Genomic DNA, 26941 nt, shown 5'->3' on the forward strand with positions numbered 1-26941 from the left:
GGGTCTTATGGGGTGTCTATGGGGTCTTATGGGGTCCCTATGGGGTCTTATGCGGTGTCTATGGGGTCTTAAGGGGCTCTATGGGGTCTTATGGGGTGTCTATGGGGTCTTATGGGGCTCTACGGGGTCTTATGGGGTGTCTATGGGGTCTTATGGGGTCTATGGGGCTCTATGGGGTCTTATGGGGTGTCTATGGGGTCTTATGGGGTCTATGGGGTCTTAAGGGGTCTTATGGGGTCTTATGGGTCCCTATGGGGTCTTATGGGGTCTTATGGGGTGTCTATGGGGTCTTATGGGGTCTATGGGGTCTTATGGGGTCTTATGGGGTCCCTATGGGGTCTTATGAGGTCCCTATGGGGTCTTATGGGGTCCCTATGGGGTCGTATGGGGTCTATGGGTCTCTATGGGGTCCTATGGGGCTCTATGCAGTCTCTATTTGGTTTCATGGGGTCTATGGGTCTCTATGGGGTCTTATGGGGTGTCTATGGGGTCTCTATGGGGTCTTATGAGGTCCCTCTGGGGTCCCTATGGGGTCTTATGGGGTGTCTATGGGGTCTTATGGGGTCTATGGGGTCTCTATGGGGTCTTATGAGGTCCCTCTGGGGTCCCTATGGGGTCTTATGGGGTCTATGGGGCTCTATGGGGTCTTATGGGGTCCCTATGGGGTCTTATGGGGCTCTATGGGGTCTTATGGGGTGTCTATGGGGTCTTATGGGTCCCTATGGGGTCTTATGGGGTCTTATGGGGTCCCTATGGGGTCTTATGGGGTCTTATGGGGTGTCTATGGGGTCTTATGGGGTCTATGGGGTCTTATGGGGTCTTATGGGGTCCCTATGGGGTCTTATGGGGTCTTATGGGGTGTCTATGGGGTCTTATGGGGTCTATGGGGTCTTATGGGGTCTTATGGGGTCCCTATGGGGTCTTATGCGGTGTCTATGGGGTCTTATGGGTCCCTATGGGGTCTTATGGGGTCTTATGGGGTGTCTTTGGGGTCTTATGGGGTCTATGGGGTCTTATGGGGTCTTATGGGGTCTATGGGGCTCTATGGGGTCTTATGGGGTCTATGGGTCCCTATGGGGTCTTATGGGGTCCCTATGGGGTCTTATGGGGTCCCTATGGGGTCGTATGGGGTCTATGGGTCTCTATGGGGTCCTATGGGGCTCTATGCAGTCTCTATTTGGTTTCATGGGGTCTATGGGTCTCTATGGGGTCTTATGGGGTGTCTATGGGGTCTTATGGGTCCCTATGGGGTCTTATGAGGTCCCTATGGTGTCTTATGGGGTCTATGGGGCTCTATGGGGTCTTATGGGGTCTTATGAGGTCCCTATGGGGTCTTATGGGGTCTATGGGGCTCTATGGGGTCTCTATGGGGTCTCTATGGAGCTCTATGGGGTCTTATGAGTCTCTATGGGGTCTTATGGGTCTCTATGGGGTCTCATGGGGTCTATGGGTCTCTATGGGGTCTTATGGGGTCTGGGGGTCGCTATGGGGTCTCTATGGGGCTGTAGGGGGGCTCTATGGGGCTCTATGGGGTCTATGGGTCTCTATGGGGTCTTATGGGTCCCTATGGGGTCTTATGAGGTCCCTATGGTGTCTTATGGGGTCTATGGGGCTCTATGGGGTCCCTATGGGGTCTTATGAGGTCCCTATGGGGTCTTATGGGGTCCCTATGGGGTCGTATGGGGTCTATGGGTCTCTATGGGGTCCTATGGGGCTCTATGCAGTCTCTATTTGGTTTCATGGGGTCTATGGGTCTCTATGGGGTCTTATGGGGTGTCTATGGGGTCTTATGGGGTGTCTATGGGGTCTTATGGGGTCTATGGGGTCTCTATGGGGTCTTATGAGGTCCCTCTGGGGTCCCTATGGGGTCTTATGGGGTCTATGGGGCTCTATGGGGTCTTATGGGGTCCCTATGGGGTCTTATGGGGTGTCTATGGGGTCTTATGGGGCTCTATGGGGTCTTATGGGGTGTCTATGGGGTCTTATGGGGTCTATGGGGCTCTATGGGGTCCCTATGGGGTCTTATGGGGTCCCTATGGGGTCGTATGGGGTCTATGGGTCTCTATGGGGTCCTATGGGGTCTCTATGGGGCTCTATGCAGTCTCTATTTGGTTTCATGGGGTCTATGGGTCTCTATGGGGTCTTATGGGGTGTCTATGGGGTCTCTATGGGGTCCCTATGGGGTCTTATGGGGTCTATGGGGCTCTATGGGGCTCTATGGGGTCTCGACAGGGCTCTATGGGGTCTCTATTTGGTTTCACGGGGTCTATGGGTCTCTATGGGGTCTTATGGGGTCTGGGGGTCACTATGCGGTCTCTATGGGGTCCCTATGGGGTCTTATGAGGTCCCTATGGGGTCTTATGGGGTCTATGGGGCTCTATGGGGTCTTATGGGGTCCCTATGGGGTCGTATGGGGTCTATGGGGCTCTATGGGGTCTATGGGTCTCTATGGGGTCTCTATTTGGTTTCATGGGGTCTATGGGTCTCTATGGGGTCTTATGAGTCTCTATGGGGTCTTATGGGGCCCCTATGGGGTCTTATGAGGTCCCTATGGGGTCTTATGGGGTCCCTATGGGGTCTTATGGGGTCTATGGGTCTCTATGGGGTCCCTATGGGGTCTATGGGGTCTTATGAGGTCCCTATGGGGTCTTATGGGGTCTATGGGGTCTTATGGGGTCTTATGGGGTCCCTATGGGGTCTTATGAGGTCCCTATGGGGTCTTATGGGGTCCCTATGGGGTCGTATGGGGTCTATGGGTCTCTATGGGGTCCTATGGGGCTCTATGCAGTCTCTATTTGGTTTCATGGGGTCTATGGGGCTCTATGGGGTCTTATGGGGTCTGATGGGGTGTCTATGGGGTCTTATGGGGTGTCTATGGGGTCTTATGGGGTCTATGGGGTCTCTATGGGGTCTTATGAGGTCCCTCTGGGGTGTCTATGGGGTCTTATGGGGTGTCTATGGGGTCTTATGGGGTCTATGGGGCTCTATGGGTCTCTATGGGGTCTCTATTTGGTTTCATGGGGTCTATGGGTCTCTATGGGGTCTTATGGGGTCTATGGGGCTCTATGGGGTCTCTATGGGACTCTATGGGCCTCTATGGGGTCTTATGGGGTCTAGGGGTCGCTATGGGGTCTGTACGGGACTCTATGGGGGCTCTATGGGTCTCTATGGGTCTCTATGGGTCCCTATGGGGCTCTATGGGGTCTCTATGGGGCTCTATGGGGTCTCTATTTGGTTTCATGGGGTCTATGGGTCTCTATGGGGTCTTATGAGTCTCTATGGGGTCTTATGAGGTCCCTATGGGGTCGTATGGGGTCTATGGGGCTCTATGGGGTCCCTATGGGGTCTATGGGTCTCTATGGGGTCTCTATGGGGTCTCGACAGGGCTCTATGGGGTCTCTATGGGGCTCTATGGGGCTCTATGGGGTCTTATGAGGTCCCTATGGGGTCTTATGGGGTCTATGGGGTCTCTATGGGGTCTATGGGGTCTTATGGGGCTCTATGGGGTCTCGACAGGGCTCTATGGGGTCTCTATGGGGCTCTATGGGGCTCTATGGGGTCTTATGAGGTCCCTATGGGGTCGTATGGGGTCTATGGGTCTCTATGGGGTCCCTATGGGGTCTATGGGGTCTCTATGGGGTCTCTATGGGGCTCAATGGGGTCTTATGGGGTCTATGGGGCTCTATGGGGTCTCTATGGGGTCTCTATTTGGTCTCATGGGGTCTATGAGTCTCTATGGGGTCTTATGGGGTCTGGGGGTCGCTATGGGGTCTCTATGGGGTTTGTATGGGGGCTCTATGGGGTCTTACGGGGTCTATGGGTCTCTATGGGGTCTTATGGGGTCTATGGGGTCTCTATGGGGTCTCTATGGGGTCTCTATGGGGTCTCAACAGGGCTCTATGGGGTCTCTATGGGGCTCTATGGGGTCTTATGGGGTCCCTATGGGGTCTTATGGGGTCTATAGGGCTCTATGGGGTCTTATGGGGTCCCTATGGGGTCTCTATGGGGTCTATGGGTCTCTATGGGGCTCTATGCGGTCTCTATTTGGTTTCATGGGGTCTATAGGTCTCTATAGGGTCTTATGGGGCACTATGGGGCTCTATGGGGTCTTATGGGGTCCCTATGGGGTCTTATGTGGTCTATGGGTCTCTATGGGGTCTTATGGGGTCTATGGGGTCTCTATGGGGTCTCTATGGGGCTCAATGAGGTCTTATGGGGTCTATGGGGCTCTATGGGGTCTTATGAGGTCCCTATGGGGTCGTATGGGGTCTATGGGTCTCTATGGAGTCTTATGGGGTCTGCAGGTCGCTATGGGGTCTCTATGGGGTCTCTATGGGGTCTATGGGGCTCTATGGGTCTCTATGGGGTCTCTATTTGGTTTCATGGGGTCTATGGGCCTCTATGGGGTCTTATGGGGTCTATGGGGCTCTATGGGGTCTCTATGGGACTCTATGGGCCTCTACGGGGTCTTATGGGGTCTGTGGGTCGCTATGGGGTCTGTACGGGACTCTATGGGGGCTCTATGGGGTCTGTATGGGCCTCTATGGGGTCCTATGGGGTCTTATGGGGTCTATGGGGCTCTATGGGGTCTTATGGGGTCTGGGGGTCGCTATGGGGTCTTATGGGGTCTGGGGGTCACTATGGGGTCTTATGGGGCACTATGGGGTCTTATGAGGTCCCTATGGGGTCTTCTGGGGTCTATGGGGCTCTATGGGGTCTTATGAGGTCCCTATGGGGTCGTATGGGGTCTATGGGTCTCTATGGGCTCTATGGTTCTCTATGGGGTCTCTATTTGGTCTCATGGGGTCTGTGGGTCTCTATGGGGTCTTGTGGGCTCTGGGGTTCGCTATGGGGTCTCTATGGGGCTGTATGGGGGCTCTATGGGGTCCCTATGGGGTCTTATGGGGTCTATGGGGCTCTATGGGGTCCCTATGGGGTCTATGGGGTCTCTATGGGGTCTCGACAGGGCTCTATGGGGTCTCTATGGGTCTCTATGGGGTCTTATGGGGTCTGGGGGTCGCTATGGGGTCTCTATGGGGCTGTAGGGGGGCTCTATGGGGCCTTATGGGGTCTATGGGTCTCTATGGGGTCTTATGGGGCTCAATGGGGTCTTATGGGGTCCCTATGGGGTCTTATGGGGTCTATGGGGCTCTATGGGGTCTTATGGGTCCCTATGGGGTCTTATGAGGTCCCTATAGTGTCTTATGGGGTCTATGGGGCTCTATGGGGTCTTATGGGGTCCCTATGGGGTCTTATGGGGTCTATGGGTCTCTATGGGGTCCCTATGGGGTCTATGGGGTCTCTATGGGGTCTCTATGGGGTCTCGACAGGGCTCTATGGGGTCTTATGGGGTCCCTATGGGGTCTTATGGGGTCTATGGGGCTCAATGGGGTCTTATGGGGTCCCTATGGGGTCTTATGGGGTCTATGGGGCTCTATGGGGTCCCTATGGGGTCTTATGGGGTCTATGCCGCTCTATGGGGTCTTATGGTGTCCCTATGGGGTCGTATGGGGTCTATGGGGTCTATGGGGCTCTATGGGTCTCTATGGGGTCTCTATTTGGTTTCATGGGGTCTATGGGTCTCTATGGGGTCTTATGAGTCTCTATGGGGTCTTATAAGGTCCCTATGGGGTCTTATGGGGTCCCTATGGGGTCTTATGGGGTCTATGGGTCTCTATGGGGTCCCTATGGGGTCTATGGGGTCTCTATGGGGTCTTATGGGTCTCTATAGGGTCTTATGGGGTCTGGGGGTCGCTATGGGGTCTTATGGGGCACTATGGGGTCTTATGGGGCACTATGGGGTCTTCTGGGGTCTATGGGTCTCTATGGGGTCTCTATGGGTCTCTATTTGGTCTCATGGGGTCTATGGGTCTCTATGAGGTCTTATGGGTCTCTATGGGGTCTTATGGGGTCTCTGTGGGGATGTATGGGGGCTCTATGGGGTCCCTATGGGGTCTTATGGGGTCTGGGGGGCGCTATGGGGTCTCAATGGGGCTCTATGGGGTCTCTATGGGGCTCTATGGGGTCTTATGGGTCTTTATAGGGTCTTATGGGGTCTGCAGGTCGCTATGGGGTCTCTATGGGGCCCTATGGGGTTTCTATGGGGTTTCTATAGGTTTCTATGGGGCCCTATGGGGTTTCTATGGGTCTCTATGGGGCCCTATGGGGTTTCTATGGGGTCTCTATGGGTCTCTATGGGGCCCTATGGGGTTTCCCACACCCACTGCCCACATCCCCCCCCTTCATTAAATTCCCCCCCAATTAATTCCCCCCCCCAATTAATTAATTAACCCTCCATTAAGTAACCCCCTTTAATTACCCCCCCCAAACAAACCCCCCATTAATTACCCCCCATAAATCACCCCCCCATCGTAACACCCAATTAATTACCCCCCCACAACCCCCGCAGTTAATTACCCCCCCCATTGATTACCCCCCCCAATTGATTACCCCCCCATTAATTAACCCCCCCATCAACCCCCCTCCATCACCCCCCCCACCCTACTAATTACCCCCCCCCCCCCCCAATTAACCCCCTCCCAATTAACCCCCCGCCCCCCCATTAACCCACCCAACCCCCCCCCCCACATTAATTAACAATGAACTAATTAAGCACTCACCAAATAAAAGGGGGAGCGCGGGGGGGGCGGCGGCTGCCGGCGGAGGGGGGGGGGCCGAGGGGGGGGGCTGGGGGGGGTGTCTGGGGGCTCCTCCTTATGGGGGCCTGAAATGAAACGGGGGGGGGGGGGGGCGGCCCTATAAGTGTGGGGCAGCCCCATAAGTGTGGGGCAGCCCCATAGGATGTGGGGGGGGGGGAGGCCTATAAGTGTGGGGCAGACCCATAAGTGTGGGGCAGACCCATAGAATGTAGGGGGGGGCAGCCCCAGAAGTGTGGGGCAGCCCCATAGGATGGGGGGGGGGGGCAGCCCTATAAGTGTGGGGCAGCCCCATAAGTGTGGGGCAGCCCCATAGGATGGGGGGGGGGGCAGCCCTATATGTGTAGGGCAGCTCCATAGAATGTAGGGGGGGGCAGCCCTATAAGTGTGGGGCAGCCCCATAAGTGTGGGGCAGCCCCATAGGATGGGGGGGGGGGCAGCCCTATATGTGTAGGGCAGCTCCATAGAATGTAGGGGGGGGCAGCCCTATAAGTGTGGGGCAGACCCATAAGTGTGGGGCAGCCCCATAGGATGTGGGGGGGGGGAGGCCTACAAGTGTGGGGCAGCCCCATAGGATGTGGGGGGGGGGGAGGCCTATAAGTGTGGGGCAGACCCATAGGATGTGGGGCCGCCCTATAAGTGTGGGGCAGACCCATAGAATGTAGGGGGGGGCAGCCCTATAAGTGTGGGGCAGACCCATAAGTGTGGGGCAGACCCATAGAATGTAGGGGGGGGCAGCCCTATAAGTGTGGGGCAGACCCATAAGTGTGGGGCAGCCCCATAGGATGTGGGGGGGGGGGAGGCCTATAAGTGTGGGGCAGACCCATAGAATGTAGGGGGGGGCAGCCCCAGAAGTGTGGGGCAGCCCCATAAGTGTGGGGCAGACCCATAGGATGTGGGGGGGGGGAGGGCAGCCCCATAAGTGTGGGGCAGACCCATAAGTGTGGGGCAGCCCCATAGGATGGGGGGGGGGGTGGGGAGGCCTATAAGTGTGGGGCAGCCCCATAAGTGTGGGGCAGCCCCATAAGTGTGGGGCAGACCCATAAGTGTGGGGCAGACCCATAGGATGGGGGGGGGGCAGCCCTATATGTGTGGGGCAGACCCATAAGTGTGGGGCAGACCCATAGGATGTGGGGCAGCCCCATAATTGTGGGGCAGCCCTATAAGTGTGGGGCAGACCCATAGGATGTGGGGGGTGGGAGGGCAGCCCCATAAGTGTGGGGCAGACCCACAGGATGTGGGGGGGTGGGCACAGCCCCATACATGTGGGGCAGACCCATAGGATGTGGGGGGGGGGCAGCCCCATAAGTGTGGGGCAGACCCATAGAATGTAGGGGGGGGCAGCCCCATAAGTGTGGGGCAGACCCATAGAATGTAGGGGGGGGCAGCCCTATAAGTGTGGGGCAGCCCCATAAGTGTGGGGTAAGTTATGGCTCAGCCCCCCCCCCCCCCAACTTATGGGTCTGACCCCCCCCAACCCCCCCAAATTATGGATGCCCCCCCCCAAATTATGGCTCAGCCCCCCCCCCCAAATTATTGGTCCAACCCCCCCCCCCAAGATCCCCCCCCAGTCCCCCAAATTACGCCCCCCCCCCAAATTTATGGCCCTGACCCCTCCCAACCCCCCCAAATTATGGGTGCCCCCCCCCCAACTTATGGGTCTGACCCCCCCCAACCCCCCCAAATTATGGGTGCCCCCCCCCCAAATTTATGGGTCTGACCCCCCCCCAAATTATTGGTCCAACCGCCCCCCCCCAAGATCCCCCCCCAGTCCCCCAAATTACGCCCCCCCCCAAATTTATGGGTCTGACCCCCCCCAACCCCCCCAAATTATGGGTGCCCCCCCCCCCAAACTTATGGTTCTGACCCCCCCCAACCCCCCCAACTTATGACCCAGCCCCCCCCCCAAATTATGTGTGCCCCCCCCCCAAATTATTGGTCCAACCCCCCCCCAAGATCCCCCCCCAGTCCCCCAAATTACGCCCCCCCCCCCCAAATTTATGGCCCTGACCCCCACCCAACCCCCCCAAATGATGGGTGCCCCCCTCCCCAAATTTATGGGTCTGACCCCCCCCAACCCCCCCAAATTATGGCCCAGCCCCCCCCCCAAATTTATGGCCCTGACCCCCCCCAGCCCCCCCAACTTATGGGTGCCCCCCCCCCCAAATTTATGGGTCTGACCCCCCCAACCCCCCAACTTATGACCCAGCCCCCCCCCCCAAATTATGGGTGCTCCCCCCCCACATTTATGGCCCTGCCCCCCCCCAAATTATGGGTGCCCCCCTCCCCAAACTTATGGCCCTGACCCCCCCCAACCCCCCAAATTATGGGTGCCCCCCCCCCAACTTATGGGTCTGACCCCCCCCCAACCCCCTCAACCTATGACCCAGCCCCCCCCCCAAATTATGGGTGCCCCCCCCCAACTTATGGTTCTGACCCCCCCCAACCCCCCCAACTTATGGCCCAGCCCCCCCCCCAAATTATGGGTGCCCCCGCCCCAAATTATTGGTCCAATCCCCCCCCAAGATTCCCCCCCCAGTCCCCCAAATTACGCCCCCCCCCCCCAAATTTATGGGTCTGACCCCCCCCCAACCCCCCCAACTTATGACACAGCCCCCCCCCCCAAATTATGGGTGCTCCCCCCCCACATTTATGGCCCTGACCCCCCCCAAATTATGGGTGCCCCCCCCCCAAACTTATGGCCCTGACCCCCCCCCCAACCCCCCCAACTTATGGGTGCCCCCCCCCCAAATTTATGGGTCTGACCCCCCCAACCCCCCAACTTATGACCCAGCCCCCCCCCCAAATTATGGGTGCCCCCCCCAAACTTATGGCCCTGACCCCCCCCCAACCCCCCCAACTTATGACCCAGCCCCCCCCCCAAATTATGGGTGCCCCCCCTCCAAATTTATGGATCTGACCCCCCCCCAACCCCCCCAAATTATGGGTGCCCCCCCCCCCCAAACTTATGGTTCTGACCCCCCCCAACCCCCTCAACTTATGACCCAGCCCCCCCCCCAAATTATGGGTGCCCCCCCCCCCCAAAAAAATCACTCACCCATCCCCTCAGCCCCCCCGGGGGGGGGCAGCACCCTCAGCACCGGCCGCGTCGTCGTGGTGGTGGTTGTGGGGGGGGGGGGGGGGGGGAAGGAGCGGGGCTCCGGCGGCGTTTTGGGTCTGGGGGGGGTTTTGGGGAGGGGGGGTCACCGTGGGGGGGGCGGCGGTGGTGATGGGGGGGGGGTCCGTCCCGCTGTTGGGGGGGGGATGGGGTTGGGGGGGGGGCTTGGCGGACCACGATTTTCACCACCCCGCCGCTGTTGACCAAGGGGGGGGGCACTGCAAAAAGATGAAAAAAGGGGGGGGGGAGAAATTAATTAGTGGGGGTTGTAAATTGGGGAAGGGGGGGGGGTTGTTAATGAGTGGGGAGGAGGAGGAGGGGGGGGGGGTGGCTTGGGGGGGGCCTGAAGTGGGCTGGGGGGGGGAATTGGGGGGGATCTGGGGGTCTTAATTGGATCTGGGGGGGTCAGGGAGGGGCTGGGGGGGGGGACTGGGGGGTCAGAAATGGGTCTGGGGGGGGTTGTGGGTCCTAATTGGGTCTGGGGGCTCTGGGGGGGGGGTCTTAGGGGTCCTAAATGGGTCTGGGGGCGTTAGAAATGGGTCTGGGGGCTCTGGGGGGGGGGTCTTAGGGGTCCTAAATGGGTCTGGGGGCGTTAGAAATGGGTCTGGGGGCTCTGGGGGGGGGACTGGGGGGTCAGAAATGGGTTTGGGGGGGGGATTTGGGGGTCCTAAATGGGTCTGGGGGGGTTTGGGGGGGTCCTGGGGGGGTCTTAAGGGTCAGAAATGGGTCTGGGAGGGGTCAGGGGTGGGGACTTGGGGGTCTAAAATGCGTCTGGGGGGGGGATTTGGGGGTCTTCTATGGGGGCTGGGGGGGTCCTGGGGGGGTCCTAGAGGGATCTGGGGGGATCCGAAATGGGTCTGGGGGCTCTGGGGGGGTCCTGGGGGGGTCTTAAGGGTCTGAAATGGATCTGAGGGCTCTGGGGGGGGGACAGGGGGTCCGAAATGGGTTTGGGGGGGGGATTTGGGGGTCCTAATTGGGTCTGGGGGCTCTGGGGGGGGGGGTCTTAGGGGTCCTAAATGGGTCTGGGGGGGTTAGAAATGGGTCTGGGGGCTCTGGGGGGGGGACTGGGGGGTCAGAAATGGGTTTTGGGGGGGGATTTGGGGATCCTAAATGGGTCTGGGGGCTCTGGGGGGGTCCTGGGGGGGTCTTAAGAGTCAGAAATGGGTCTGGGGGGGTCTGGGGTGGGGACTTGGGGGTCAAAATGGGTCTGGGGGGGGGATTTGGGGGTCTTCTATGGGGGCCCTGGGGGGGTCCTAAATGGGTCTGGGGGGGTCAGAAATGGGTTTGGGGGGGGGATTTGGGGGTCAGAAATGGGTCTGGGGGCTCTGGGGGGGGACTGGGGGGTCAGAAATGGGTTTGGGGGGGGGAATTGGGGGTCAGAAATGGGTCTGGGGGGGTCCTGGGGGGTCTTAAGGGTCAGAAATGGGTCTGGGGGGGGGCAGGAGGGGGGGATTTGGGGGTCCTAGATGGCTGTGGGGGGGGTCACATATGAGTCTGGGGGGGTCAAAATGGGTCTGGGGGGGGGATTTGGGGGTCCTAAATGGGTCTGGGGGGGTCAGAAATGGGTCTGGGGGGGGGACTTGGGGGTCTGAAATGGGTCTGGGGGGGGTGTGGGGGGGTCCTAAAGGGATCTGGGGGGGTCAGAAATGGGTCTGGGGGGTCCAAAATGGGTTTGGGGGGGGGATTTGGGGGTCTTCTATGGGTCTGGGGGGTCCTGGGGGGGTCTTAAGGGTCTGAAATGGGTCTGGGGGCGTCGGGGGGGGGGGATTTGGGGGTCCTAAATGGGTCTGGGGGGGTCCTGGGGGGGTCTTAAGGGTCAGAAATGGGTCTGGGGGGGTCGGAGGGGGGGGGTCAGAAATGGGTCTGGGGGATTTGAGGGTCTTATATGGGGTCTGGGGGGGGGGTCTGGGGGGGCCAGAAATGGGTCTGGGGGCTCTGGGGGGGGGACTGGGGGGTCAGAAATGGGTCTGGGGGGGACCTGGGGGGGTCTTAAGGTCCAAAATGGGTCTGGGGGGTTCAGGGAGGGGCCCCCCCAATTTTGCCCCCCCCCCATTTTGCGCCCCCCCCCCCCAATTTTAGGACCCCCCCCATTTTTAGGACCCCCCCCCACATTTTTATGACCCCCCCCCATCTCAGCCCCCCACCCCCCAATTTACGACCCCCTCCCTCGCCCCCCATTTTCAACCCCCCCCATTTCTATGACCCCCCCCCCAATTTTTAGGACCCCCATTTTTAGGACCCCCCCCCCCCATTTTCAAACCCCCCCATTTCTATGACCCCCCCCCCCCAATTTTTAGGACCCCCCCCCAATTTTTAGGACCCCCCCCCCATTTTCAAACCCCCCCATTTCTATGACCCCCCCCCCATTTTTAGGACCCCCCCCCCCCCCAATTTTTAGGACCCCCCCCCCCATTTTCAAACCCCCCCATTTCTATGACCCCCCCCCAATTTTTAGGACCCCCCCCCCATTTTCAAACCCCCCCATTTCTATGACCCCCCCCCCCATTTTTAGGACCCCCCCCCCCCCAATTTTTAGGACCCCCCCCCCCATTTTCAAACCCCCCCATTTCTATGACCCCCCCCCAATTTTTAGGACCCCCCCCCCATTTTCTAAACCCCCCCATTTTTATGAGCCCCCCCCATTTTCAGGACCCCCCCATTTTTATGACCCCCCCACATTTTTAGGACCCCCCCCCTTTTTCAAACCCCCCCATTTTTATGACCCCTCCCAATTTTTAGGACCCCCATTTTTAGGACCCCCCCCCATTTTTATGACCCCCCCTCCCGTTTTCAAACCCCCCCATTTTCATGACCCCCCCCCCAATTTTTAGGACCCTCCCCCCATTTTTATGACCCCCCCCATTTTCAAACCCCCCCATTTCTATGACCCCCCCCCCAATTTTTAGGACCCCCATTTTTATGACCCCCCCCCATTTTTTTAACCCCCCCCCCATTTTCTAAACCCCCCCATTTCTACGACCCCCCCCCAATTTTTATGACCCCCATTTTTATGACCCCCCCCCATCTCAGTCTCCCCCCCCAATTTACGCCCCCCCCCCTCCCCCCCTTTTCTCAACCCCCCCATTTTTACGACCCCCCCCCCCCCAATTTTTAGGACCCCCATTTTTATGACCCCCCCCCATTTTTTTAACCCCCCCCCCCCCCCAATTTTATGACCCCCCCCCCCCAAATCTCACCTTGTGCCAACGGCAGCCCCAATGCGGCGGGGGGGGCGGCGGGGGGGGCGGCGACGTTGCCTGGATTCACATTGGGGGGGGGGCCGGAATTTTGGGGGGGGGGCAACGGTGCCAAAAGAGCCACTTGTGCGGGGGGGGCCAGCAGGTGCAGCACATTGCCTGGGGGGGGGCGGGGGGGGGGCACATCAATATTGGGGGGGGGGGGTCTTACTAAAGCCCCCCCCCCACAAAGCGCCCCCCCCCCACAGCCCAATTAACCCACCTCCCCTTAATTAACCCCCCTAATTAACCCCTATTAACCCCCCCGAAGCGCTGCCCCCCCCCGAAAATCCCCCCCCCCAAATCCCTTTCAACCCCCCCCCTCCCCAAAGCCCCTTTAATTAACCCCCCCCCTCTAATTAATCCCAATTAACTCTGCCTAATTGATCCCCCCCCACACCCTCGTTAACCCCCCAATCACTAATTAACCTCCCCACCCGCTAATTAACCCCCCCAATTAACGATTTCAGACTCCCCCGCCCCCCAACCCCCCTCGAAAACCCCCTTAATTAACCCCCCCAAACCCCCTTAATTAGCCTCCCCCCACTAATTAACCCCAATTAACCCCCCCAATTAACCCACCTCCCCTTAATTAACCCCCCCACCCCCATAATTAACCCCAATTAACCCCCCCACGCTGCCCCCCCCCAAAATCCCCCAAACGCCCCCTTAATTAGCCTCCCCCCACTAATTAACCCCAATTAACTCCCCCACAATTAACCTACCTCCCCTTAATTGACCCCCCCATGCCCTAATTAACCCCCCAACCCACTAATTAACCCCCCCAATTAACAATTTCGGACCCCCCCACCCCCCAACTCTCCCCCAAACTCCCTTAATTAACTCCCCCCAAACCCCCTTAATTGACCTCCCCCCACTAATTAACCCCAATTAACCCCCCCAATTAACCCACCTCCCATTAATTAACCCCCCCACCCCCATAATTAACCCCAATTAACCCCCCCACGCTGCCTCCCCTCCCCAAAATCCCCGCCAAAATCCCCCAATCCCCCAAACGCCCCCTTAATTAACCCCCCTAATTAACCCCAATTAACCCCCCCGAAGCGTTGCCCCCCCCCGAAAATCCCCCCCCCCAAATCCCTTTCAACCCCCCCCCTCCCCAAAGCCCCTTTAATTAACCCCCCCCCTCTAATTAATCCCAATTAACTCTGCCTAATTGATCCCCCCCCACACCCTCGTTAACCCCCCAATCACTAATTAACCTCCCCACCCGCTAATCAACCCCCCTCAATTACCAATTTCGGACCCCCCCACCCCCCAACTCTCCCCCAAACTCCCTTAATTAACTCCCCCCAAACCCCCTTAATTAGCCTCCCCCACTAATTAACCCCCCCAATTAACCCACCTCCCCTTAATTAACCCCCCCACCCCCATAATTAACCCCAATTAACCCCCCCACGCTGCCTCCCCCCCCCCAAAATCCCCGCCAAAATCCCCCAATCCCCCAAATGCCCCCTTAATTAACCCCCCTAATTAACCCCAATTAATCCCCCCGAAGCGCTGCCCCCCTCCCCAAACCCCCCCCCCAAATCCCTTTCAACCCCCCCCTCCCCAAAGCCCCTTTAATTAATCCCCCCCCAATCAATCCCAATTAACTCCGCCTAATTCATCCCCCCCCACACCCTCGTTAACCCCCCAATCACTAATTAACCCCCCCACCCGCTAATTAACCCCCCCAATTAACAATTTTAGACCCCCCCCTTCCCCAAACCTTCTCCCCAAACCCCCCTTAATTAACCCCCCCACCCCCCTAATTAACCCCAATTAACCCCCCACCCCCTAATTAACACCAATTATCCCCCCTACCCAATAATTAACCCCCCCACCCCCAATTAACCCCAATTAACCCCCCCCACGCTGCCTCCCCCCCCAAAATCCCCGCCAAAATCCCCCAAACGCCCCCTTAATTAACCTCATCCCCACTAATTAACCCCAATTAACCCCCCCAATTAACCCACTTCCCCTTAATTAACCCCCCTAATTAACCCCAATTAACCCCCCCGAAGCGATGCCCCCCTCCCCAAAATCCCCCCCCCCAAATCCCTTTCAACCCCCCCCCACCCCAAAGCCCCTTTAATTAACCCCCCCCCTCTAAATAATCCCAATTAACTCCGCCTAATTCATCCCCCCCCCACACCCTCGTTAACCCCCCAATCACTAATTAACCCCCCCACCCGCTAATTAACCCCCCCAATTAACAATTTTAGACCCCCCCCCTTCCCCAAACCTTCCCCCCAAACCCCCCTTAATTAACCCCCCCACCCCCCTAATTAACCCCAATTAACCCCCCACCCCCTAATTAACACCAATTATCCCCCCTACCCCATAATTAACCCCCCCACCCCCTAATTAACACCAATTAACCGCCCCGAAGCGCTGCCCCCCCCCCCAAAATCGCCCCCACCCCCAAATCCCTTTCAACCCCCCTTCTCCCCAAAGCCCCTTTAATTAACCCCCCCCCTCTAATTAATCCCAATTAACTCCGCCTAATTCATCCCCCCCCACACCCTCGTTAACCCCCCAATCACTAATTAACCTCCCCACCCGCTAATTAACCCCCCCAATTAACAATTTTAGACCCTCCCCTTCCCCAAACCTTCCCCCCAAACCCCCCTTAATTAACCCCCCCACCCCCCTAATTAACCCCAATTAACCCCCCACCGCCTAATTAACCCCAATTATCCCCCCTACCCCATAATTAACCCCCCACCCCCTAATTAACCCCAATTAACCCCCCCGAAGCGCTGCCCCCTCCCCAAAACCCCCCCCAAATCCCTTTCAAACCCCCCCCTCCCCAAAGCCCCTTTAATTAACCCCCCCCTCTAATTAATCCCAATTAACTCCGCCTAATTGATCCCCCCCACACCCTCATTAACCCCCCTATCACTAATTAACCCCCCACCCGCTAATTAACCCCCCAAATAACAATTTTAGACTCCCCCCTTCCCCAAACCTTCCCCCCAAACTCCCTTAATTAACTCCCCCCAAACCCCCTTAATTAGCCTCCCCCACTAATTAACCCCCCCAATTAACCCACCTCCCCTTAATTAACCCCCCCACCCCCATAATTAACCCCAATTAACCCCCCCACGCTGCCTCCCCCCCCCAAAATCCCCACCAAAATCCCCCAAACGCCCCCTTAATTAACCTCATCCCCACTAATTAACCCCAATTAACCCCCCCGAAGCGCTGCCCCCCTCCCCAAAATCCCCCCCCCCAAATCCCTTTCAACCCCCCCCCCTCACCCCAAAGCCCCTTTAATTAACCCCCCCTCTAATCAATCCCAATTAACTCCGCCTAATTGATCCCCCCCCACACCCTCGTTAACCCCCCAATCACTAATTAACCCCCCAACCCGCTAATTAACCCCCCCAATTAACAATTACGGACACCCCCACCCCCCAACTCTCCCTGAAACTCCCTTAATTAACTCCCCCCAAACCCCCTTAATTAGCCTCCCCCCACTAATTAACCCCAATTAACCCCCCCAATTAACCCACCTCCCCTTAATTAACCCCCCCACCCCCATAATTAACCCCCCCACCCCAAAATCTCCCCCCAATCCTCCCCCTAACCCTCCCCCCTCCCCTTAATTAACTCCCCCCCCCCTCCCCCCCTTATTAATTAACCCTAATTAAACCCCCCCCCCCCCAAACTCACGTGGCAGCCCCCTGAGCGGGGGGGTCCCCAACACTTTGCCCCCCCCCGGAAGTTGAAGGGTCAAAGCTTTTTGTTGGGGGGGGGGAGGAGGAGGAGGAAGAGGAGGAGGAGGAAGAGGAGGAGGAAGTGGGGGTGGGGGGGGGGGCGGCGGCGGCCGGAAGTTGGGGGGGGGGGGCCACGGAATTTCCGCCCCCCCCCAGTGGAGGTCTGTGCTGAGCCAGGGCTGCCAGCTGGGAGATGGAGAGCAGCTCCCCTGCTGGGGGGGGGGGGGATTTTGGGGGGAAAAAAGGAGATTTCGGTAAATTTTTGTGTTGGGGGGGGAAGTGGGAGGAAATGGGGGGGAAGTGGGGGGGAAATGGGGGGGAAAAGGGGGGGAAATGGGGATTTGGGGGTGAAAAAAGGAGATTTTGGTGAATTTTTGTGTTGGGGGGGGAAGTGGGAGGAAATGGGGGGGAAATGGGGGGGAAATGGGGGGAAATGGGGGTAAATAGGGGGAAAGGGGGGTAAATAGGGGGAAAGGGGGGGAAATGGGGGGAAATAGGAGGGAAATGGGGGGAAAGGGGGGGAAATGGGGGGGAAATGGGGATTTGGGGGTGAAAAAAGGAGATTTTGGTGATTTTTTTTGTTGGGGGGGGAAGTGGGAGGAAATGGGGGGGAAATGGGGGGAAATGGGGGTAAATGGGGGGAAATGGGGGTAAATAGGGGGAAAGGGGGGGAAATGGAGGGGAAATGGGGGGGAAATGGGGGTAAATAGGGGGGAAATGGGGGTAAATAGGGGGAAAGGGGGTGGAAATGGGGGGGAAATAGGGATTTTGGGGTGAAAAAAGGAGATTTCGGTAAATTTTTTTGTTGGGGGACGGGAAATGGGAGGAAATGGGGGGGAAATGGGGGGAAAATGGGGGAAATGGGGGGGGAAATGGGGGGGAAATAGGGGAAATGGTGGGAAATGGGGGGAAAGGAGGGGGAAATGGGGGGGAAATGGGGATTTGGGGGTGAAAAAGGAGATTTTGGTGAATTTTTTTGTTGGGGGGGGAAGTGGGAGGAAATGGGGGGGAAATGGGGGGAAATGGGGGGGAAACGGGGGAAATGGGGGGGGAAATGGGGATTTGGGGGGAAAAAAGGAGATTTTGGTGAATTTTTTTGTTGGGGGGGGAAATGGGAGGAAATGGGGGGGAAATGGGGGGGAAATGGAAGTAAATAGGGGGAAAGGGGGGGAAATGGGGGGGAAATGGGGATTTTGGGGGTGAAAAAAAGAGATTTTGGTAAATTTTTTTGTAGGGGGAGGGGAAATGGGAGGAAATGGGGGGGAAATGGGGGGGAAATGGGGGAAAATGGGGGAAATGGGGGAAATGTGGGGGAAATGGGGATTTGGGGGTGAAAAAAGGAGATTTTGGTGAATTTTTTTGTTGGGGGGGAAAATGGGAGGAAATGGGGGGGAAATGGGGGGAAATAGGGGGGAAATGGGGGAAAATGGGGGGGAAATGGGGGGGAAATGGGGGTAAATAGGGGGAAAGGGGGGGAAATGGGGGGGAAATGGGGATTTTGGGGGTGAAAAAAAGAGATTTTGGTAAATTTTTTTGTAGGGGGAGGGGAAATAGGAGGAAATAGGGGGGAAATGGGGGGGAAATGGGGGAAAATGGGGGAAATGGGGGAAATGTGGGGGAAATGAGGGGGGAAATGGGGATTTGGGGGTGAAAAAAGGAGATTTTGGTGAATTTTTTTGTTGGGGGGGAAAATGGGAGGATATGGGGGGGAAATGGGGGGGAAATGGGGGTAAATAGGGGGAAAGGGGGGGAAATGGGGGGGAAATGGGGATTTTGGGGGTGAAAAAAAGAGATTTTGGTAAATTTTTTTGTAGGGGGAGGGGAAATAGGAGGAAATAGGGGGGAAATGGGGGGGAAATGGGGGAAAATGGGGGAAATGGGGGAAATGTGGGGGAAATGAGGGGGGAAATGGGGATTTGGGGGTGAAAAAAGGAGATTTTGGTGAATTTTTTTGTTGGGGGGGAAAATGGGAGGATATGGGGGGGAAATGGGGGGGAAAATGGGGGGGAAATGGGCGTTTTGAGATGAAAAAGGGAGACCTTGGTGAATTTTTTTGTTGGGGGGTGAAATGGGAGGAAATAGGAAGGAAATGCGGGGAGAATGGGGGAAAAGGGGGGGGGTGAAATGTGGAAATGGGGAGGAAATGGGGGGGGAATAGGATTTTGGGGTGAAAAAAGGAGATTTCGGTGATTTTTTTTGTTGGGGGTAGGAAATAAGAAGCAATAGAGGGGAAATGGGGGACATGAGGGGCGGAAATAGGGGGAAAATAGGAGGAAAGAAGAGGGAAATGGGGGGAAAATGGAGGGAAAGGGGGGATAATGGGGGAAATGGGGGGGTAATGGGATTTTGGGGTGAAAAAAGGAGATTTTGGTGAATTTGGTGAATTGTTGGGGGGCGGAAATAAGAGGCATCAGGGGGGAAATGGGGGGGAAATAGGGGGAAATTGGGGGAGAATAGGAGGAAATAAGGGGGAAATGGGGGGAAAATGGGGGGAAAGAAGGGATAATGGGGGAAATGGGAGGGGGGAATTGTGATTTTGGGGTGAAAAGAGGAGATTTTGGTGAATTTTTTTTGTTGGGGGGGTGGAAGAAGCATCAGGGGGGAAATGGGGGGGGAAATGGAGGAAATAAAGGGAAAATGGGGGGAAATGGGGGATTTTTTGGAGGGAAACGGGGAGGCGGGGGGGGGGGGTTGGAGGCTGGGGGGGGGGGTAATGGGTAATGCGATTTTGGGGTGAAAAAGGGCGATTTTGGGACTCACAGGGCAGGCGGGCCGTGAGCTCGGGGGCCAGCAGGAGGCGCTGCGCTCCGGGAACAGGAAGAGCAAAGGCGGCCAAAGGGGCGGAGCCTGGCTTCGAGGGGGCGGGGCTCGGAGCCGGGGGGCGGGGCTGAGAGCCTGGGGGCGGGGCTACGACAGGAGACACGCCCCACTTTTCAGGTCGAGGCCACGCCCCTCCTTTTAACCACGCCCACTTGTACGTGGCCACGCCCCACCACGTTAGGCCACGCCCCCCAACATGCGATGCCCCGCCCCCTTTCATTCAAGGCCCAGGCCACGCCCCTACTTTAAGCCACGCCCCTTACCTTCAAGGCCACGCCCCCATGGCCCAAGACCCCAGACCACGCCCCCTTAATATGCATACCCACGCCCCCAGCGCGGAAGCCACGCCCCCTATCAATCACTTCTTAGGCTGCTGTGAGTCAAACCACGCCCCCTTCCGCCGGTAGCCACGCCCACATCTTTAAGGCCCGCCCTCCTGCCACAAGCCAATCAATGCCATCGGACAAGACACGCCCCCACCGCCGAAGCCACGCCCCCCTCTTTGCCCTCCCATTGGCTCCCGTCCATCAAGCTCCGCCCTCCCCAGCCCTAACCACGCCCCCTTCGAGCGTGAAACCCCGCCCCTCATTCAACAGGACTGGACAAACTACGCGGCCCCCAGCATAAAGCCACGCCCTCCTCCATGCTCACAGGGCCGCTCATTCTTCAAGCCACGCCCCCTTCATCCTTAGCCCCGCCCCCAGCATGTAGCCACACCCCCTTGCATTCACTCGAAGCTGCTCATTCATCAAGCCACGCCCCCAGCAATAAGCCACGCCCCCCTCCTGTCACTGAGGGCCATACATTCAACAAGCCACGCCCCTTTCGGGCTAAGCCCCGCCCCCAGCATGAAGCCACGCCCCTTTCCATTTAATCGAAGCTGCTCATTCATCAAGCCACGCCCCCTTTCAAGCTCAGTCCCGCCCCCAGCACGAAGCCACGCCCCCTGCCATTCACTCCCAGCTGCTCATTCATCAAGCCACGCCCCTTCGTTCTTAGCCCCGCCCCCAGCCTGAAGCCACGCCCCCTCCATTCACTGAGGGCCACTCATTCAACAAGCCACACCCCTTTCGGACTTAGCCCCGCCCCCAGCACGAAGTCCCGCCCCTTCCCCCCCACTCTTTACTCACCGTGGGCGGGGCCAGAAGCAGGCGTAGCCAATAGAGTCGCAGGGGGCGTGGCCCGGGGCGGGGCCAACGTCAATCCCAACCCCAAGCCCAGCGCCTGCGGGGCCGTGGGGGTCACCGTCACCGCCGTGGGGGTCACCGTCACCCCGGGCGCCGCCAGGGTGACCCCGGTGGGCGTCATGGGGGTCACCGTCACCCCCTGGGTGCCCAAGGTCAAGCCTTGGCTGGTCAGGGCCACCCCCACCGGCGTCACCGTCAGGCCTTGGCTGCTCATGGCCACCCCCTGGGGGGTCACCGTCACCCCTTGTGCCGCCCCCGTCACCCCCTGGGGGGTCAGGGTCACCCCCTGAGGGGTCACCGCCACCCCTTGGGGGGTCACCGTCACCGGGGTCACCCCTTGCCCCGGCAAAGCCACCCCCTGATTGGTCAGCGTCACCCCCTGGGGGGTCAACGTCACCCCTTGGTTGGTCAGCGTCACCCCCTGCGGGGTCAGCGTCACCCCCTGCGGGGTCACCGTCACCCCCTGGGTGTTGCTCGTCACCCCCTGCCCTCCCCCGGGGTTCCCCACAGCCACGCCGGCCGTCGCCACGGTGATGGCGGAGGGGGCGGGGCTCGAAGCGGAAGGGGCGGGGCTAACGAGGAGGGGGGCGGGGCCGAGGGGCAGCCCCCCATGCGTGGGGCGGGGGGTGTTGAGGAGGAGGACGGCGCGGGGCTCCGCCTTCGGCACGGGCTGCAGCATGCTGGGGGAAGAGAAACGCTAATTAGAACAGCGGCACATTTGCATAGCCACGCCAACCACGCCAAGGCCACGCCTGCGGAGCCGTAGGCACCGTCCCTGCAGCATAAGCTCCGCCCACATCCCTGTAGCCCCGCCCACAGATCAGATGCACCGCCCACAACCCTGTAGCCCCGCCCACAGATCACAAGCACCGCCCACAAGCCTGTAGCCCCGCCCACAGGTCAGAAGCACCGCCCACATCCCTGTAGCCCCGCCCACAGATCACAAGCACCGCCCACAAGCCTGTAGCCCCGCCACAGATCAGAAGCCCCGCCCACAGGTCTGAAGCACCGCCCACAACCCCGTGGCCCCGCCCACAGATCACAAGCACCGCCCACATCCCTGTAGCCCCACCCACAGATCAGATGCACTGCCCACAACCCTGTAGCCCCGCCCACAGGTCTGAAGCACCGCCCACATCCCTGTAGCCCCGCCCACAGATCTGAAGCACCGCTCACAAGCCTGTAGCCCCGCCCACAGGTCTGTAGCACCGCCCACTACACTGTAGCCCCGCCCACAGGTCAGAAGCACGGACCAAATCCCTGCAGCCCCGCCCACAGGTCTGAAGCACCGCCCACTTCCCTGTAGCCCCGCCCACAGATCTGAAGCACCGCCCACATCCCTGTAGCCCCGCCCACAGGTCTGAAGCACCGCCCACATCCCTGTAGCCCCGCCCACAGATCTGAAGCCCCGCCCACACCCCTGTAGCCCCGCCCACAGGTCTGAAGCACCGCCCACATCCCTGTAGCCCCGCCCACAGATCTGAAGCACCGCCCACATCCCCGTAGCCCCGCCCACAGATCAGATGCAACGCCCACAAACCCGTGGCCCCGCCCACAGGTCTGAAGCACCGCCCACATCCCTGTAGCCCCGCCCACAGGTCTGAAGCACCGCCCACATCCCTGTAGCCCCGCCCACAGATCAGATGCAACGCCCACTACACTGTAGCCCCGCCCACAGGTCTGAAGCCCCGCCCACACCCCTGTAGCCCCGCCCACAGGTCTGAAGCACCGCCCACATCCCTGTAGCCCCGCCCACAGATCAGATGCAACGCCCACTACACTGTAGCCCCGCCCACAGGTCTGAAGCCCCGCCCACACCCCTGTAGCCCCGCCCACAGGTCAGAAGCACGGCCCACATCCCTGCAGCCCCGCCCACAGATCACAAGCACCGCCCACATTCCTGTAGCCCCGCCCACAGGTCTGAAGCACCGCCCACATCCCTGTAGCCCCGCCCACAGGTCTGAAGCACCGCCCACATCCCTGTAGCCCCGCCCACATCCCTGTAGCCCCGCCCACAGGTTAGAAGCACCGCCCACAAGCCTATAGCCCCGCCCACAGGTCTGAAGCACCGCCCACAACCCCGTGGCCCCACCCACAGATCAGAAGCACCGCCCACAAGCCTGTAGCCCCACCCACAGATCATAAGCTCCACCCACAACGCAATGGCCCCGCCCACCATAAGCTCCGCCCACCACCCCAATGACCCCATGGCCACCCCAACGACCCCATTGACCCCATGGCCACCCCAAGGGCCCCATAGCCCCCCCATTGACCCCAAGACCACCCCAATGACCCCATAACCACCCCAATGACCCCATGGCCACCCCATAGCCCCCACTGACCCCAAGACCACCCCAATGACCCCATGGCCACCCCAAGGACCCCAAAACCACCCCAATGACCCCACAAGCCCACCCACTGCCCCCCCGGCAACCCCAATGACCCCAAAACCACCCCAATGATCCCGTGGCCACCCCACTGACCCCATAACTATCCCAATGACCCCAAGACCACCCCATAGCCCCCAGTGACCCCACATCCACCCCACTGACCCCATAACCACCCCCATGACCCCGTGGCCACCCCATAGCCCCCAATGACCCCAAGACCAACCCAACGACCCCACAGCCCCCCCATTGCCCCCATGGCCACCCCAATGACCCCAAGACCACCCCCATGACACCATGGCCACCCCAAGGACCCCATAACCACCCCAATGACCCCGTGGCCACCCCATAGCCCCCAATGACCCCATGGCCACCCCACTGACCCCATAACCACCCGAATGACCCCATGGCCACCCCAATGACCCCAAGACCACCCCAATGACCCCATGACCACACCAAGGACCCCATAACCACCCCAATGACCCCGTGGCCACCCCATAGCCCCTAACGACCCCAACACCACCCCAATGACACCATGGCCGCCCCACTGACCCCATAACCACCTCAATGACCCCATGGCCACCTCAACGACCCCATAACCATCCCAATGACCCCAAGACCACCCCATAGCCCCCAGTGACCCCACATCTACCCCACTGACCCCATAACCACCCCCATGACCCCGTGGCCACCCCATAGCCCCCAATGACCCCAAGACCACCCCAACGACCCCACAGCCCCCCCATTGCCCCCATGGTCACCCCAAGGACCCCATAACCATCCCAAAGACCCCGTGGCCACCCCATAGCCCCCATTCCCCCCAAGACTACCCCACAGCCCCCCCATTGACCCCAAGACCACCCCAATGATCCCGTGGCCACCCCAATGCCCCCATGACCACACCAATGACCCCATGGCCACCCCATAGCCCCCATATATCCCAAGACCACTCCAATGACCCCATAACCATCCCAACGACCCCAAGACCACCCCAATGACCCCATGGCCACCCCAAGGACCCCATAACCACCCCAATGACCCCGTTGCCACCCCATAACCCCCACTGACCCCATGGCCACCCCAATGACCCCATAACCATCCCACTTCCCCCAAGACCACCCCAAGGACCCCATAACCACCCCCATGACCCCGTGGCCACCCCATAGCCCCCAATGACCCCAAGACCACGCCAATGACCCTGTGGCCACCCCAATGTCCCCATAACCACCCCAATGACCCCGTGGCCACCCCATAGCCCCCAACGACCCCAAGACCACCCCAATGACCCCAAGGCCACCCCAATGACCCCATGGCCACCCCATAGCCCCCATATATCCCAAGACCACTCCAATGACCCCATAACCATCCCAACGACCCCAAGACCACCCCACTGACCCCATGGCCACCCCAAGGACCCCATAACCAGCCCAATGACCCCGTGGCCACCCCATAGCCCCCAACGACGCCAAGACCACCCCAATGACCCCATAACCACCCCAATGACCCCGTGGCCACCCCATAGCCCCCAATGACCCCATAACCACCCCAACGACCCCACAGCCCCCCCATTGACCCCAAGACCACCCCAATGATCCCGTGGCCACCCCAATGACCCCATAACCAGCCCAATGACCCCGTTGCCACCCCATAACCCCCACTGACCCCATGGCCACCCCAATGACCCCATAACCATCCCACTTCCCCCAAGACCACCCCAATGACCCCATAACCACCCCCATGACCCCGTGGCCACCCCATAGCCCCCAATGACCCCAAGACCACGCCAATGACCCTGTGGCCACCCCAAGGACCCCAAGACCACCCCAATGACCCCATAACCACCCCAATGACCCCATGGCCACCCCATAGCCCCCAATGACCCCAAGACCACCCCAAAGACCCCACAGCCCCCCCATTGCCCCCATGGCCACCCCAATGACCCCATAACCACCCCAATGACACCATGGCCACCCCAATGACCCCATAACCACCCCAATGACCCCGTGGCCACCCCATAGCCCCCATTGCCCTCACAGCCACCCCACTGACCCCATAACCATCCCAATGACCCCGTTGCCACCCCAAGGACCCCAAGACCACCCCAATGACACCATGGCCACCCCAATGACCCCATAACCACCCCAATGACCCCATGGCCACCCCAATGACCCCATAACCAGCCCAATGACCCCGTGGCCACCCCATAACCCCCACTGACCCCAAGACCACCCCAAGGACCCCATAACCACCCCAATGACCCCGTGGCCACCCCATAGCCCCCAATGACCCCAAGACCACCCCAACGACCCCACAGCCCCCCCATTGCCCCCATGGCCACCCCAATGACCCCAAGACCACCCCAATGACCCCAAGGCCACCCCAATGACCCCATAACCATCCCAATGACCCCATGGCCACCCCAATGACCCCATAACCACCCCAATGACCCCGTGGCCACCCCATAGCCCCCATATATCGCAAGACCACTCCAATGACCCCATAACCATCCCAACGACCCCAAGACCACCCCACTGACCCCATGGCCACCCCAATGACCCCATAACCAGCCCAATGACCCCGTGGCCACCCCATAACCCCCACTGACCCCAAGACCACCCCACTGACCCCATAACCACCCCAATGACCCCATGGCCACCCCATAGCCCCCATTGCCCTCACAGCCACCCCAATGACCCCATAACCACCCCAATGACCCCATGGCCACCCCAATGACCCCATGGCCACCCCATAGCCCCCAAGACCACCCCAATGACCCCATGGCCACCCCATAGCCCCCATTGCCCTCACAGCCACCCCAAGGACCCCATAACCACCCCAATGACCCCATGGCCACCTCAATGACCCCATAACCAGCCCAATGACCCCGTGGCCACCCCATAGCCCCCACTTCCCCCAAGACCACCCCAAGGACCCCATAACCACCCCAATGACCCCGTTGCCACCCCATAACCCCCACTGACTCCATGGCCACCCCAATGACCCCATAACCATCCCACTTCCCCCAAGACCACCCCAATGACCCCATAACCACCCCCATGACCCCGTGGCCACCCCATAGCCCCCAATGACCCCAAGACCACGCCAATGACCCTGTGGCCACCCCAAGGACCCCAAGACCACCCCAATGACACCATGGCCACCCCATAGCCCCCAATGACCCCAAGACCACCCCACTGACCCCATAACCATCCCAATGACCCCATGGCCACCCCATAGCCCCAACTGCCCCCACAGCCACCCCAATGACCCCACAGCCACCCCAAAGACCCCATGGCCATCCCACTTCCCCCAAGACCACCCCAAGGACCCCCTGGCCACCCCAAGGACCCCATAACCACCCCAATGACCCCGTGGCCACCCCATAGCCCCCAACGACGCCAAGACCACCCCAATGACCCCAAGGCCAGCCCATTGACCCCATAACCACCCCAATGACCCCATAACCACCCCAAGGACCCCATAACCACCCCAATGACCCCGTGGCCACCCCATAGCCCCCATTGACCCCATAACCACCCCAATGACCCCATAACCACCCCAAGGACCCCATAACCACCCCAATGACCCTGTGGCCTCCCCATAGCCCCCAATGATCCCATAACCACCCCAACGACCCCACAGCCCCCCCATTGACCCCAAGACCACCCCAATGATCCCGTGGCCACCCCAATGACCCCATAACCAGCCCGATGACCCCGTGGCCACCCCATAACCCCCACTGACCCCATGGCCACCCCACTTCCCCCAAGACCACCCCAATGACCCCATGGCCACCCCATAGCCCCCATTGC

At 59.4% G+C, this 26941-nt stretch overlaps 1 protein-coding gene across 1 annotated transcript in view; it reads right to left on the bottom strand.

The window, feature by feature from the left end:
• Nucleotides 1-26941, bottom strand: part of SRCAP (Snf2 related CREBBP activator protein) — a 137816-nt gene that overhangs the window by 34407 nt on the left and 76468 nt on the right. The window contains exons 21-26 of the mRNA XM_090130322.1: nt 20686-21422; nt 19496-19642; nt 16692-16947; nt 12972-13130; nt 9911-9992; nt 6621-6674 (exon numbers count right to left, since the gene is read on the bottom strand). Coding sequence (XP_089986448.1) covers nt 6621-6674; nt 9911-9992; nt 12972-13130; nt 16692-16947; nt 19496-19642; nt 20686-21422 — 1435 coding nt within the window. The remainder of the gene's footprint in view (nt 1-6620; nt 6675-9910; nt 9993-12971; nt 13131-16691; nt 16948-19495; nt 19643-20685; nt 21423-26941) is intronic.

The sequence above is a fragment of the Phasianus colchicus genome, chromosome 40, assembly GCF_987193195.1.
Source record: "Phasianus colchicus chromosome 40, bPhaCol1.hap1.1, whole genome shotgun sequence".
Classification (NCBI taxonomy): Eukaryota; Metazoa; Chordata; class Aves; order Galliformes; family Phasianidae; genus Phasianus; species Phasianus colchicus.